Source organism: Sclerotinia sclerotiorum, genomic scaffold, assembly GCF_000146945.2.
Source record: "Sclerotinia sclerotiorum 1980 UF-70 scaffold_23 genomic scaffold, whole genome shotgun sequence".
Taxonomy (NCBI): domain Eukaryota; kingdom Fungi; phylum Ascomycota; class Leotiomycetes; order Helotiales; family Sclerotiniaceae; genus Sclerotinia; species Sclerotinia sclerotiorum.
In genome coordinates, this window is record NW_001820813.1 from 192,769 (window position 1) to 207,958 (window position 15,190).

The following is a 15,190-nucleotide window of genomic DNA, read 5'->3' on the forward strand; positions in this document are numbered from 1 at the left end:
ATATCAACTAAGTTTTCCACGACAATGCTACGGAAATTTCCCACTTGGAGCATCTAGAGCATTAATTCTAACGGAACTCTAGGAGGCCCCCCGAGGACTGAAAAATGACCACATCATACGTTCTGCTTTGATTATTGGATAGCTGCCTTTTAATACATGGAAGCTTTCCACATTACCAAATCAGAAAGATTTGAGTTCACGATTTGCTTTTTAAAGTTATCATAATGCCACATTGAGACTTTAACTACCCAAAATGTGGCCGACAAAGTGGACGATGAGTTGCGTAATCGGAAAGGTGCAAATGTGAGAAGCTTACTATACAAGCCAATGCCCAAACGCAGTCTAGCAATCAACGTAAAGTTTAGACCACTACACTCAAAATTTGAACCATATCCAGCAGGTCACGAGGAGGCCAAATCTCCTAATAACAGGAAGACAAAAATAAGAAACTTTCCCACGTATGATTAATAATGCGACGTTTCACTCGCAGAACTCTGTTCCATAGACTCTTGGCGGACATTGACCGATGAGTCGGCATGAGGTTGATATTTAACAGAAGTTTAACCTAAAGATACCGAGTTGGTGGGGCATAGACACTCACGTGCTAGCAAGGTTGGGCTGTTGATATGTCAAGAGTCAAGACTCACTCAGCGGCGACGTGATTGGTGAAAGTCAACCTCTGTATGAGTCTTATCTTAGTTAAGCAATATAATTACCGCGCCGTACTGCCTATCGCAGAGACTTTGAACGTTCCAGAGATAAGGTTAGCGATAACTAGTTCTTTAAAGTCGCAAGTAAGTCTAGCAAGCTGTAACCCCAAGACACCAAGGATATCGAATACGGTACAGAACGAGCCATGTCGGAAGTCGAGCAATCGAACAAACATCGTAAAACTGTGCAATTGTGTAACTAGTGAAGGTTGAATGGCATGAATGAATGTTGTTAGAAAGTTTAAAAACAATCGCAACAATGAACCTGTGTGCGATTAGCATATCACGTGTATTGTGGGGGTATAGTTGCATTGCCAGACCTTTTCTAGAACTGGTAGCCTTCCATGACAAGGATCAAAAGATCGAAAAATCCCTGTCTGCAAAATAGTGAGATTAGTGATCAGCGCCTTTGCGTCAGAAACTCCAGTCAGTCATCACGCTAGACTATGCAGGGAGATCCAGTCTTAGTATCCTATCACGTGATACACATGCTAAGAATTAGAGAATAACAACATTTCGCAGCATGGGAGAACGGCGTATGACCGATGATTTTGTTCTTGGTATCATAGACTATGATGGACTGCCCAAGACATTGAGGTCAGCGAAAGACCTCTGGACGGAAAAAATGAACCATTGTATACGGGAAATTTCCCAGGATTTGTGAAGATAAATGCTCTCCCATATGTTAACCCACAGCTGGTGTTTTCTGTAGTCACTTGAGCCGACCGGTTTGCGATCACATCGTTAGTTCAATTCCTCGTTTCGTCTCCCGTGTGTTTTTCAATCTTCTCCCCATTCCATCTCATGCGATTTTCCTAAATGTCTATCTCACCACGTCAACTATCCCATCTCCCCAAAAACTTTCGTCTACAAATCTTCTATCAATCACTCCAAGCTGCCCATACACCTGCTCAACAGCACGTCGGATCCAGGTCGCAGGTACCCCTGCAATTGATCGCTATTTCTCTCCAAGAACTGTATATGTCCATTCTCATGTATACTACTCACGAGGTGGTCCTCGTGCCCTCCTCTCTGCTCTCCCTGTCCCTTCTCCACTCCCTCTCTAACTTCATCCACTCCAGCTTGTCTCAGATTTTTCACCGTACATTCATCATGAACTTCATGAGGCTTGCTTCCCCAGTTTCCACTAACACTTTAGTCTCTCTCAGATTCTTAAGTTTCCTCGTCAGCTCCCTTTGCAACCAACATTCCTCTAACTCGTCATCTCCAGCATTCTCATTCCTAACAGGTACTTTCTCCAACACTTTTAGAACTCCCAATCCCGGTTCATATTGCAAAGGAATTTCGATGATCCCGTACTTCCTTGTAAATCCTCCCGGCGTCGTCGAGGAAAAAAGGACGTCTTGGAATGGGGGTCCAGTCAGCTCACCCCCGAGACGATGGCTTTGACTAGTTCCGGAACCTTGTCCACTATAAAACATGGCATAAGACCGGCTTGTGAATGACTCAATGGAATTGCTGGACCAGTACGATTGAGGGGTGCTGCACCTGCGTTTTGCATATTTATCTCTTGGATTAAGGTATCTGACTGGAATTGGACATTTGAACCGTAGAAGGCGTCAAAAATGGGGTCGCCTATTGAGCCATCCTATGGTCACAATCACCCGGATCAGTGTATTCAGTCATTTGCAAGTACTCAATACTCGCTAAAGTATTAAGCAAATATAATAAAGGTAAACCTACGCCAGGTCACCAATTATGCGAGCGCGCTTGAGCCCATAACCCATATTTTTCCGTCACCGTAAATATCTCCATAATTCTCTTCGCCGGAAAACATATCAATGTCATATTGCCACTTGGACTTCAAGCGCTTCTACCTCTTGCCGTCTGGTCTAAAATAAATATTTCGTAGTTACGGGCTAAGAAATCAGTTTCCCATCCTGGTGATCCATCGGGTTTATTAAGCCGATTCTGTTCAAAGTTAGATTTAGATACATACGTATAAAGCTTATGTAATTGAGAAAGTTATGTAGCGAGGACTAAAGGAGGGTACGTACAGTGCCGGTCATTCCCTGACCATGGATAAAAACGATGGGATAAGGCCGTTCGGCCCAATTTGGAACAATGTGTTCCACATATATCTGATTAACGAACAAAATATTATTGATTGAGGTAGTAACATTCCACCACAGCATAACAATAATCTCTCGATGCAAAGGCTTCAGTGGTTTGAGAATCACGGCGATATTGGTAGATTGGGGCGGACACTACATTCCGAAGAGCTATGAAGGATACGAAAAACATGGATGATGCATAGTGGCTTATAAAGGACAATGTTCAGAGCTTCAGCAATGCTATGATGTAACAAATTGAGTATGGCGACTGTGGATAGTATCGCGATGTTGAAAGAAAGTACTCGCTTACAATATCATGCAGCTATACATTGGATCTGCATATATCACTGGATACATAGGAACGCGAACAAGGAATACCATGCCAAGTAGATCGTCGTCTTACATATCCTCAAAGGATTGCTTGCAGTTTTACCCTTGCCTTGCACGACGCGAGACCATCAAGGCATCGCTAGGAAACCTACCCCGCATTATCCTAACACGGGCCCAATATGAAGCCGAGTTTCTCTCTCAATTGAAGATTACGATTGATCAATATCTTTGTGCGAGGATACACGAATGCCTGCATAATGTGGCGTACGTAGGTCGAACGTTGAACGACCTATCTGTCCGACAACTAATAGCACAAAACATTGATGTCGGGCCTACTTTATTGAAGAATTTTGATATACGAAGTCTAGATCACTGTGAAAGAAAACGCAAAGACAAGGCGATGCAATTTCGTCTAATGCTGTGGAAATATTGAATTTATGATGATTGAATCTATTTTGCATACTCTTACGACGCTAAATGAAAGGAAAGATCGAGACAATGCAATAAGTAATCCTGCGGCACCCAATGATGAACTGTTGCTAGAATCCCAAACCCCATGGCTTGCTTGATCAAAGATATCACAAGTAACAGAAGCCAACTTTTACATGTCGTGATTACGACGAAGTCAGAGATAGATCACGCACTTGGCGAATGAACAAGAAACAGCACACATAGTAGTTTGGTAGGACAAGGAAGACTCGGATGCAGGAAGCCTTGTTCCATACAACGGCAGAAGAAACAAGCCCGAGTCCGCCGCCGAACCCAAAGCCTATCAAGGTGGAATAGAAATGTGAACTTCCAGGAGGGAAGGAAGAAGTTTCACTCCACAGTGCCGCAGCAACAGAGCACAGCAAACTCCTCCACCACCAACTATGGGATGTAGGGCGGTGCAGTTCCTTTTTGGGCTTATCTCACTGGGTAGTGTTGCTGGGTAGTGATAAAACTGAAAAATGATGGTAAAAGAAAACAGAGACCTCGAATTGAACGTAGCGAGCGAGCTAAGGTGGTTTGGGTGTATGTTGTGGTTTCGATTTTACCAAACATGGAAGATTCCATCGAGATATCGATAGTTAAGTAGATGATGATGGTGCAATAGAATACTAAAAAGAATGAAAAAAGGTTGAAAAAGGAAAAAACATACGACAGTAGGGATTCGCTGGTGGTCACCCACCCAACTACTAATCTACCGATCTGAGGCTTGTGTATGGCAGAGCGGACGGGATGCCCAATTCTCCTAAGTCTATGGTCGTATGTGCTGAAGATTAGTGTGATTGATAATATATTGTAATGATAAGAGTTTGATGTTGCTTAAAGTTCCAAGGGGCCAGAGCTTATGCACGATGTCGAAGCTGGTCAATCTTGGTGGTTTAGCGGAATGGGATCGAAATGACAGTCGGGTTCGGAGACTGAAGACCGGAAAATATCATGAAGGGCACTCCGAGATGTCAAAAATTGAAGGCATCTTGCGACATTGTTGGGAGAATTGTTCACTATATATAATTAATTTCAGAGACAAAGAATGTGTATTGGAAAGGGGGGTGCGTGTTGAATGCAAATATCAAGCTAGAACCAACATGCAGTGATTAAAGCTAGCACTTTCTTGACAGGAATAGTCAACTTAATCAATCTAAGAACATCCGTAGCCTATGCAATTTGTTCAGGCAAACTCCACAAGCCCTGGAAGCTTGAAAGACCCGTATCCAAGCATGAGCCGTGTCAGCGCTCAACCTTTGAACTTCCGAAGCCAATACATGGGCATCAGACTTGTGCTATATTTTTACAAGTAATAGCTAAGATATAAATGTAAGAATAGGATTGACGGTGATGGTTCGAGTAATTGGTTCGAAGAGGCGGGAGAAGTAGCAAATGAGTCTGTATTAATGCTTGAAATTCTGCCGGTAAATAGGTTGAAGAATCGAGTGATTGATTCGTGAAAAATGACAAGAACATAGAAAGATATGATTCGAGTGTATTCATATTCCGATAAGACATCAAAATTCGATGTAAGAATCCGCACGCGGCGACCAAAAATTCATGTATTCTGCGTATAATCCGAGGGTATCAAATATCACCGTCCAACGCCTGCTCAACTTGCTTTCTTATTTACATGTCCAACGCCGTATAACATAAAATAATTCCCTATTCTCGATTGTAGTGTCCCGGACGTCGTATGTTTTCGCTCGCATACGAGTGTATGTTTGATCATGAAGGTTGAACTGGCTCTGGTGCCGTCGTATTGTCGGTCCATTCAAATTCTGCATAATCAGTCAATATCTTTTGCGATGATCTCCTCGTCTCTCAAATGATCTTACTCTGTCTGCACATAGGACATTGTCCTTTGGAAGAATCTTGTTTAATCCACTCTACTATGCAATGCTGTATCCTTGTCAACGTTTCAATTCCGTCAATCAGTGCGAGGTCAAAACTAACCATGTGGAAATTGTGCCCGCATTTCCCTGATACTATTTTCGACTCAGAGTTAGCTGTGCTGCGAAATCATGAATGCGAAACTGTGAAGAATGAGAAAAATCATACACAAACTACAATCATCGCCAGGATACTTGCAAGTAGGACATGTCCCATCGAAATGTACCTGACAAATACCACAGACATCATCCTCATCAAGATCCCACCTCCAAGTAGCGACGGCATTCCAAGTTTTGATTTTAACTTTCATTTTGTGAAAAGCGCAGGTTTGCCACTCAAATGTTTGCGAAACTTGAGGTTTTCAATGATGGCTGTGTTGCAATGCGTAAGTTCGTGGACTCAATACAGAGTAAATAATTGTTTGTTTTGTCGGGGTTGCGATAGCTCATTTCCAAAAAAGTTATGTTGTAATCTTACCTGGGTAGCGTGGGGGCCAGCTCTGATAAGAACGGCGAATTAAAGCTCCGATAAGCTTTGAGTGCTGGGCTGAACAAAGTTACGTTAGGTTACTCAAGAAACTCCAACACCCAACAACCACAAACCAAAAGCTCATTACATAGGTACATTTTACTCACAAATCCTAATCTTTGTTGCGAAATCAAAACCTTCATTGTTCAGAGCTGAGCTTTCCCTACTCCAACAGATCTCGATATTCCTGATTTAAAAAAGGATTTGAATCTGGGAAATCTCAAGTCAATGATAAACTTTTATTAATCTGCGATAACATCATATCTGCCATAATGGCAGCATCTTTACTTTATCGACGAGCTCCCATTTTGAGCTCTTTCTCTTACTCACGACAACCCCTCACTTCCACCTTTTCCAAATACATCACCATGACATCCCATCGATCATTCTCATCGTATCTCGTCACTCCAGCCGAACTATCCGAGGCCCTCAAAAAGAATCCCCCCTCCAAAATCTCCACTTCTCCCCGCACCGTCGCCCTCTGCTCAACATGGTTCCTACCTACATCTTCCCTAAATGGTCTTCAAACCTACCGCGAAAAGCGCATTCCCTCTAGTCGTTTCTTCGATCTCGATAAAGTATGCGACAAACGTTCTCCTTATCCTCATATGCTCCCAGATGCTACAACATTCGCGTCCGCCATGAGCGCGTTGGGAATTCGTAGAGATGATACAGTCGTAGTATACGATTCACATGAGCAAGGTTTATTCAGCGCACCGAGAGTAGGGTGGACATTAAAGGTTTTTGGACATCCAAGCGTACATATTTTGAACAATTTCAAATTATGGGTGGAAGAGGGGTATCCAACTGAAAGTGGGGAATTCTGGGATGTTGATACTTGCGCATATCCGATTCCACAATTAGATGAAAGCAAAGTTGCGGATTTCGAGGAAGTTAGTGAAATTATTAAGGATACTAGTAAGGAGGGAGCTGAAGGTGTGCAAATATTAGATGCGAGAAGTCATGGGAGGTGGACAGGAAAGGATCCAGAGCCGAGAGAGGGATTGACCAGTGGTCATATGAAGGGTAGTATTAGTCTTCCCATGGGGGAACTGTTGGATCCAACTACCAAGACTTTGTTACCTGCGGACCAGTTAAGAAAGGTGTTTGAGAGTAAGGGTGTTGATCCGTCAAAGCCTATTATTAGCAGTTGTGGTACCGGCGTCACAGCTACGATTATTGATGCTGCACTGGCAGAAGCATATGGAGAGTCTGGTGTGAGAAAGGTATATGATGGAAGTTGGACGTACGTAAATCCCGTCTCCTGCTCGTTCTCTTTTCAACTTAACTAACAGCAACAGCGAATTTGCTCAAAGATCCAAGATCTCTGATGGATTAATCGTCAAGGATGAATAAGTTATTGCATTTTAGCGTTTCCGGAAAATATACCCGCTCTAGTCAGGAAATTTTTACATGATGATATCTATGATGCAGTTCAATTGCGCATGTTTCAGCGATGCAATTTGTTACGGATTTCTAGTTCTGCGAATAATAAGATAGCACACGGTGCAAACTTGATATTAGGGAGGAATAGATGCATATGAGGGTCAGTTGACGAAACATTTTGATGGATGATCGGAGGACGTATATCGGAGTATCAAAAAAAGTCACATCTCTCCTAGCAGTCCATGTTTCTGTGATATCTTCTCTATTAAAGAGTGAGGTCTTGTTTGGAGAGAATTTAAACACGAAAAAGCCAGTTAAACTACCCCAAACGCGCTCTTCGTTACTTATCCTCTTCGCAAAGTTTTCATCGCAGTACTACATACACCAGAAACCACTCATATCTCAACCCTTAACCCTTAACCCCCTTCATTTAACCAACAGCAAAATAGCTGTCATTATCTAATCGTCTAATTGTCAATGTTAAGTGACGTCGACAAATTCCTCTTGGCAATTGCAATTACAATTACATATCTAATATCAATATCAATATCAATATCAATATCAATATCAATATCAATATCAATATCAATATCAATATCAATATCAATAACATCATAATGCAAATCCCCATACTACTCTTATTGTCTTCTCTTCGCCTACCACACCCCCCCCCCCCCCCCCCTCCCCCCGTCCCTACCTCCACCAATTACTCAATCATCTACAGACTCATCTTTTCGAATCATCTGCTTAGTAGCAGTGATGAGGATGAGGTATTTTAGATTCCTGTTGTGAAGGCATGTAGTCTGTAGTCTGTCATTTTTGGGTTGTGGGTTGTGGGTTGGTGGTTGGTAATTGGGGTGGTGGGGGGGAGAATTTTGGTGTAGTAGATTTTTAGTTTTATATCTCAAAAGTTGCTGGAGGTGTTTATTTTATTTATTTTATGTAACAGGTTAGAGTCTCTGGGCTTGGTAAATTGATTTGTTTATTTGAGTCATTATAATATATCAACTCAAGATATCGTATAGAAATGAAGGCAACAGTTTCTATATATTATAAGTTTGGTAACTTCATGAATGGCTGCTGTTACCAAATCCTCCAGCTCTGCGAGACCCAGATTTCTAGGAAATTTAGTATTGTTGTTGTCCATAATCAAGATTTATACATATACCTATACAACTAAACGCAATATCACCTCGTCAAATTTCTGACTGTTAAATGTTTAAAATTATTATCCCGAGAATCTGTTTTCACCAGACTTATAAGTACTCTAGCTACCTAGTAGTCCCTCGCCAATATAAAGTGGTTAGTATAACTTCCAGTCTCTTTCTCAAATGTGCAAGTAGATTTTGGGGAAAGTATATCTGATCGATTTGTTCTTTTATAGATCAGATCAGAGATATTATATTATTACTATAGCTTTTTTTTTGTTTTTTATAGGACTTCCACTACATATCTCTTTGAGAAGAGCTCAGTACCGCGAGTGAGTTCTGCATTTAGTCTTACTTTATGCGTGAGTGTTATTCATGGGTTTCAAGGATGAGCCGGGGAAATGCTAGGTATAGCGAGTTTATTTTTCTTTATTTATTGAATTTGGATGAAGTTGTTGGAAATTGTGATTTTGATATTATTAAAACTGTGAAAGTGAAAGCTAGAGGAGAAGTCATTCTAGGACTAAAACGAGAGTTTAACATCGTGGATAATGATCGCTCTACGATGGGGAAAGTTCCTGGTAAGCGAGGTCTCTCGTTTTTGCTAGCTCTCGAGTATTTTGGTTTGAAACTTTTATTTCGTTGCTAGTTTTGTATCACTACTTAATTATCTTTCCTTTTACTTTGTCCATCTTTAGTATAGTATACTACCAGCGAATGACGCATGAATAAATAACGATACTCAAAATCAAAAACGACGATGGTAGGTAGTATTTGTCTTACGTTGCTAAACTATTCTTCCCTTTCTATTTCTTCCGTAAATTATACCTTCAACGAGAATTATAGATATATCCGTAAAGTCACACATGTCTGCCTACGTCCTAGTAGCAAAAACCATCAGCACCGTTTTGGCTGTGGACTGCATGGATTAAATTCACGCGCCTTCTTCTTCTTGCTAGTCAAAGAGTGAATATATCTCTTCAAGTATCGATGACTGAGCATAAAAGCCGCTGTGCAGGAATTTGAGAGTTTTGATGCTAAATTTGAGCGATCCGAGCTGTGAAATGCTGAGGCGATGGATGATTTTGAGCAATCTTAATTATATGTATAACCAGCGTTATTACAGAGATTTGAAGAGCGGGTTTGAGATTATTGAAATTTCTCGCTGGATTCTTATGGATTCTCGTTTGGTTTTCAGAATGATTGTTAAGTGACAGCAAAAAATCTAGAAGAAAGCAATTGACAGTGAAACTCGACATTCCACGGACAGAATCACATATCTTACGACTTGCTTGAAGCACAATATCCTCGCCAAGGAATTAGAGTATCAAGCATCAGCATTGCACACGTTATTGCCAAATGCAGAAGCATGAGAAACAGTGGTACGAGAAGCGTAATCATTCTTGACATGCTAATATAAACATATGTTGACCTCCTGGGATCTTGGCAGCATATGCATATATATTGCATGATGCATATAAGGAGCAAACAAAACTCAACTTTTAATTCATTCTTTCCTTTTTGGTATACTGTTTGTTTGCTTTCAATATTTTGATTTCAAAGCACTTTAATTCCGAAGGCTGAATACCTAACCTTATTCCTTCATTTTTTTGAATATATACTCGCAGCTTAACTGCTTAGCTAGAGAATCAATCAATTCAATCTGATGCTCTTTCTAGTCTCAATAAACCCAATAACATATGATCTACCGTCTAACTTTTCTCTTTCGTTTGCCACATCCTAGTTAGTTTCTCACAAATTCTTATATACCTATCTACCCTAGAACGCAAAGTAAACTTTTGAAGCTCGGGATACTTTTCAAGACTTGACTGGGCTGACATGCTTCGGATTGTTTATGTTGCAGATTTATTTTTGGGTTGGGATTAGTTTTTATGCACAGAAATGAGAAAAATAAGAAGTTGGAGGGGTCAGATTGAGTGGATGCTAATTCACTGATTTTCTCGGTCTTTCAGTATTCCACTCGCAGTCGGGCATATTTAAGTCTACCAGTACGGGTGAATTTGTGCTCTTTTTGGGATGTAGATCTATAAAAGCATCGGTTAGGTCCTGTGTCATTGTCCTCACACAGTTTCATGACGCAAGAACTCACTCGAAGGGGCGTTGGGTTGTCCTGAATCTTAGTTTATACTGCAGTCCTTAATCGACGTCATAGTAACGAATCTCAGTTCCTTTTATTTATTGAGGTTTCTTCGGGTATATAAGGTTATTATGCAGGAAGCTGTATATTCGCTGTCATATTTCAGATATTGCATCATGGAATGAGACATATATAATGATAGACAGAATGTTTGGTTTGGTGCTGAAAATACTTACCAACAACAAAAACGTTTATTCACAAGAGCCCATTACCTCCAAGCAAAATTCAAGGTATTATCATCACTTTTCGCATCTTAAGAATTATAAAGCAATTACCTGGTGGCCGAAGAATGTACAGTCCCGTTCTTAACTCAAGCCCGAAAGTTGTGGTGCTTATATACGATTGACAAGTTATCTACACGCCTACTTCTATATATATCCACCAAACAAAAAAATAAAACACCGAGTACTTGTATTTGAGCCTTTATTCACCAATCCCATCTACTTCTCTTCTCAAGCTTCTTGGCTCCTTTTCCCCCTCTCCACTGCAAACCCATGGCATGCACCTTGAAGTTTCAGTGGTGAATCTATTCTCCCAGAATAGGATAACATGTCTATAAAAGCATCATCCATATCCACTTGAGTATAATATAGCAAAACCAACTTCTCGACGCTATTCATAGATATGTTGGGAGAAATCTCGTGTCAATGCAATAACTAGCATTTCCAGAATTTACTTACTCGGATGTTTTTCTCGGACTTGATGTAAGCGTGAATTTATATTTAGGAAGGTTTTCGAGCTGAAATATTGCTGTTGTTAAAAGTTCTTATGTTGAAAGTAATTGAAAGACAGCAAGAATTCATAAAATTCACCAATACCAAATGGTTTCCCGTTCCCGCACAACGTTTCCACAATTTCATGGGTAAAATCAGTGCTGTAGCTCACTCGGTGAGTCGGTTCACCAGTTCCCAACATAAGGCTGATCAAATGAATGATGTTTGGACATGCAGTTATAATTAATGGCTTTTCAATATTTATAATGGTACTTTAAAAAGCCTTCCATTACTGCTAAATCCCTATGACTCTCAAAATTTGCACCGTAGCACAATTATCCCAGTCCCCGCATAGTTTTTATTCCTATTCACTTCAACTCCCGTCATATACTGACTTGCAATATCTGAAAATGACCCCATTCACTCTGGTTTAGTCCATGAATCAAATCACAACTGGCTTTTCGGTTCTGTAGTCTCAGAATTTCTTTATGTGTCTATAGATATATGTTGAATTCGTCGTTGCTTGAAATACATTGATTATTTAGATGTCAAAGAAGTCGGTACAAGGACTTTCTCGCAAAAACCACTTCAATAATTCACATATTCCGTGGATCCAATAATTGATATCATAACTAAGAAATTCCCCAATATTTCTCTGCCTAGTAAATAGTCGATATCTCGATAATGAGGTTCGGATGACTATGAAGGTTTTAGGACAAAAGATGGCGAAAATTCAAAGCTTGACAGTAACAAATGTCTTTTACCAAGCATCCAGGAGAACTTCATCTCTCCCCCTTTCATGCTTCTTCCTATGTTACCATGCCATGACAAAATCTAAAGTCAAAAGAATCACAGCACATTCCGCGAGCGTATATATACCAGATTGAGCTCTGCGAAGCTTGTACCCCACCTGATTTGTGAATGAATTGGCAGCTACACGGTGAGTAGCTGCACCTTATACACTACTATGTGACAAAAATTGATAAGACTTCGCAAGGGAGTGCTGGGATAAGGAAATACTCGTATTGATTGAGGTTTGGAGGAAGTCATTCAGTACAAATTTCCTGTATAAAGTATGAATGGTTTCACTCCCTCTAATTTACCGAGTGGTGGTGAGTATCACATACATCCCAGGCAGTTTAGGAGATAAGTTTTTATAAACGTACAACTCACTGCTAATTTAGTGAGCCAGAACCGCGTCTTCAGAAGGAAATCCCACATGTCTGCAGAAAGCACATTTGTGGAGTGATGAGGTTTCCAGTTGCGTGCGGGAGAGTTCTTTTAAGCACCTGGAAGGCTTGTTCAGATTCATTTATTTAGATTTACATACTTGAGACGGCTGTTTTTGTCCCCTAAACAAGCGAGGATGACAGGGAGTAGTAGTCCTTAATTTAATATGTGCTTGAATTGGGATGAAAAATTGATAGTCATGAATACCTGTGATAAAGAAGCTATTTACCTCTTATTTTCCAATTGGCTATGTGATTTATTGCTTATTTTCATTCATCCCAGACTTTGGGTGAGAATATTTAGATTCGATGATGATAAAACAGTAGACTCTACTGACAACGACAACAATAAATTACTTTCGATATCTTCCAGACCTTGCATTGCCACCATAAAACTATCTATATCCTCCCAAAATAAAACAAGCTAAATATACCTACTCAAGTATCATAAATTTAACTCGAAATCATATACCCTTCATTAAATGAATCTTGTTGTAATACGTGTTCAAGCTGTCTGTAGATTTCGAGTCACTTCGATGCTTGTGTTTTTATAACAATAATTACCTACATGAAGACCTTACAGCAAAATGAATAAGGATTTTTGTGTTCCCTTCTATCAATCTATAATTCACTTTGAATCGAAGTATCTGCATCGCATGTATAAGAGTTCATGCTATGCGCCTTTTTTAGTAGGTGGTGAATATTCTCGCATTCTTCCGTTTTATCTGAAGCGTCTCGGTCTATAAAAGTATCTCACTGCTCATCTTTAGAATCTTCAGCTAAGGGTTTAATGAGAGATAGTTACTCTTTTATTCCATGTTTCTGAAAAAGTTAATGTTTCTGCCTATTTAGTCTGCGATTCTGCGTTATCGTATCAGTTTCCGGTCTAGTAATCATACGGTTTATCTCAATTATCATTTGGAATCTTTATGAAAAATCCTAAGAGTACCCGACAACGGGGACCTAATTATCGACAATAAAACCTTTCTACTATCTTCCAACTTAATACTGTCATTCTCAATACTTGTTTCTTATCTGAAAGTCATGCTTAACATATAAGCCGAGTATTATATACCTACTCAAAGGGGTTCTCAGCCTCCAAGCAACACGGTACCCATATACCAAATCCTCATTCTGTCCAAAATCGCCATACCGTATGTTAAAAGAGCAAACCGCATCTTATAACTCTCTATTGATGAAACGTGAAAATTGAAAGACAAGAATGCTTAAGTGAATAAGATGATTAATAACCTCAAATCATAACCTGGTTATTTTACTCTCCCATCAATATGCTTACAGTACATTTATCCCATCCACTCGAGAAGTAAATACCCACTCCTCCCCCCTTCTTCTATCTTAACTCTACAGCCACAAAAGCCAAAGCCTCATAGTATTATAAAAACATCTCATCCATACTATCTTTCAAAATTAACACAAAAAAACCATATCTTAAAATCAGATCTATATATCTACCAGTTTGACTATAATCCATATACTATTTTAAATCTCTCTAGAATTGATAATTCTCAGATCAAAAGTCTTAAAAAACCACCAGAACTCAAAGTAATAAATATTCATCCCAAATTAATTCAAAACCACATACATTGACAACATTTACCAATAAATAACAACAATAAACACATATCAAAATAACAATAAAATAAATATCAGATACTATCTATAATCAACTAAAGAATCCTTTCCATACCTACCTGAATATCAACACAACAGGTAATCTTACATAAAAATATATCAATCAATCTACCTTTCTATCTTTCCCCCTAAACTTGATTCCTGACTTTGATTTCCCACATGCCGAATTCTTGATATCTGTGATGGTTTTTTGGAGTTTTAGGAATAGGGGGTAGGAGGTCTTTATATAGTACACTCGTGCGAGAAATAATTCAATATAGTGGTGAATCTTAATAAAAATGTTAATTCCCTCTTTCCTTTACTACAATACCGAGGTATAAACAGCCAGCCCACTTTTCATACAACCCCTCCCTCATCAATAATCAAATCAAGTCAAAGTCAATAATTAATAATTTATTCACTTTCTTTTGTTCTATTAGAACAATCACTTTTAAATCCTTAATCTTTTTTAAATATTAAAATCTATTTATAAAAACATATATCTAATTTAATTTTATTATTTAAAGAAAAAAAAATCTTGTGACGCCTCACACCTCCGGGTCACGTGGCATGCCCCGTTTGTATTTAATCATAAGAAAACTCTCTACTCTTGTTTTCCTTCTTCTTTTCTCCTTAGCTTAGTATTTTCTAATACAAGATACTTTACCCAGTATTCTTGAGTGTGACATAATACTAAGCTCATCTTACACTCTTTCCCGTACGCTGGGAAGTAAAAATAATTGCGTATAGACTACGAACCTACGAACTTACGAACCTACGAACCTACGAACCTACGAACCTACGAACCTACGAACCTACGAACCTACGAATCTACGAGCCCTGAAATTTACGTATCGATTAAATCGTAATTGATTATCACACTCGAATCCTGGACCGAAAGAAACAGACATAGA

General features: G+C 39.5%; 6 protein-coding genes across 6 annotated transcripts; 3 read left to right on the plus strand and 3 right to left on the minus strand.

Annotated features, from left to right (window-relative positions):
• Positions 1-253: 253 nt before the first annotated feature.
• SS1G_13016 (predicted protein) lies at positions 254-1,374 on the plus strand (the record flags this gene model as incomplete). Its single annotated transcript, XM_001585874.1, has 5 exons — positions 254-303; positions 342-400; positions 822-887; positions 1,040-1,097; positions 1,233-1,374. 5 exons carry the CDS (start codon positions 254-256, stop codon positions 1,372-1,374), a joined length of 375 nt encoding a protein of 124 aa, XP_001585924.1.
• A 433-nt stretch (positions 1,375-1,807) lies between these two features.
• Positions 1,808-2,458, minus strand: SS1G_13017 (hypothetical protein; the record flags this gene model as incomplete). Its single annotated transcript, XM_001585875.1, has 2 exons — positions 1,808-2,141; positions 2,415-2,458. 2 exons carry the CDS (start codon positions 2,456-2,458, stop codon positions 1,808-1,810), a joined length of 378 nt encoding a protein of 125 aa, XP_001585925.1.
• Positions 2,459-5,413: 2,955 nt separating this feature from the next.
• SS1G_13018 (hypothetical protein) lies at positions 5,414-5,792 on the minus strand (the record flags this gene model as incomplete). Its single annotated transcript, XM_001585876.1, has 2 exons — positions 5,414-5,481; positions 5,651-5,792. The coding sequence occupies 2 exons, from the start codon at positions 5,790-5,792 to the stop codon at positions 5,414-5,416; spliced, it is 210 nt and encodes a 69-aa protein (XP_001585926.1).
• Positions 5,793-6,282: 490 nt separating this feature from the next.
• Positions 6,283-7,366, plus strand: SS1G_13019 (hypothetical protein; the record flags this gene model as incomplete). The annotated part of the gene is made up of 2 exons (XM_001585877.1): positions 6,283-7,256; positions 7,312-7,366. 2 exons carry the CDS (start codon positions 6,283-6,285, stop codon positions 7,364-7,366), a joined length of 1,029 nt encoding a protein of 342 aa, XP_001585927.1.
• A 1,729-nt stretch (positions 7,367-9,095) lies between these two features.
• Positions 9,096-9,917, plus strand: SS1G_13020 (predicted protein; the record flags this gene model as incomplete). Its single annotated transcript, XM_001585878.1, has 3 exons — positions 9,096-9,125; positions 9,433-9,528; positions 9,777-9,917. 3 exons carry the CDS (start codon positions 9,096-9,098, stop codon positions 9,915-9,917), a joined length of 267 nt encoding a protein of 88 aa, XP_001585928.1.
• Positions 9,918-11,154: 1,237 nt separating this feature from the next.
• On the minus strand, positions 11,155-12,636 carry SS1G_13021 (predicted protein; the record flags this gene model as incomplete). The annotated part of the gene is made up of 5 exons (XM_001585879.1): positions 11,155-11,279; positions 11,383-11,452; positions 11,811-11,909; positions 12,295-12,348; positions 12,589-12,636. 5 exons carry the CDS (start codon positions 12,634-12,636, stop codon positions 11,155-11,157), a joined length of 396 nt encoding a protein of 131 aa, XP_001585929.1.
• Between the last annotated feature and the right edge of the window lie 2,554 nt (positions 12,637-15,190).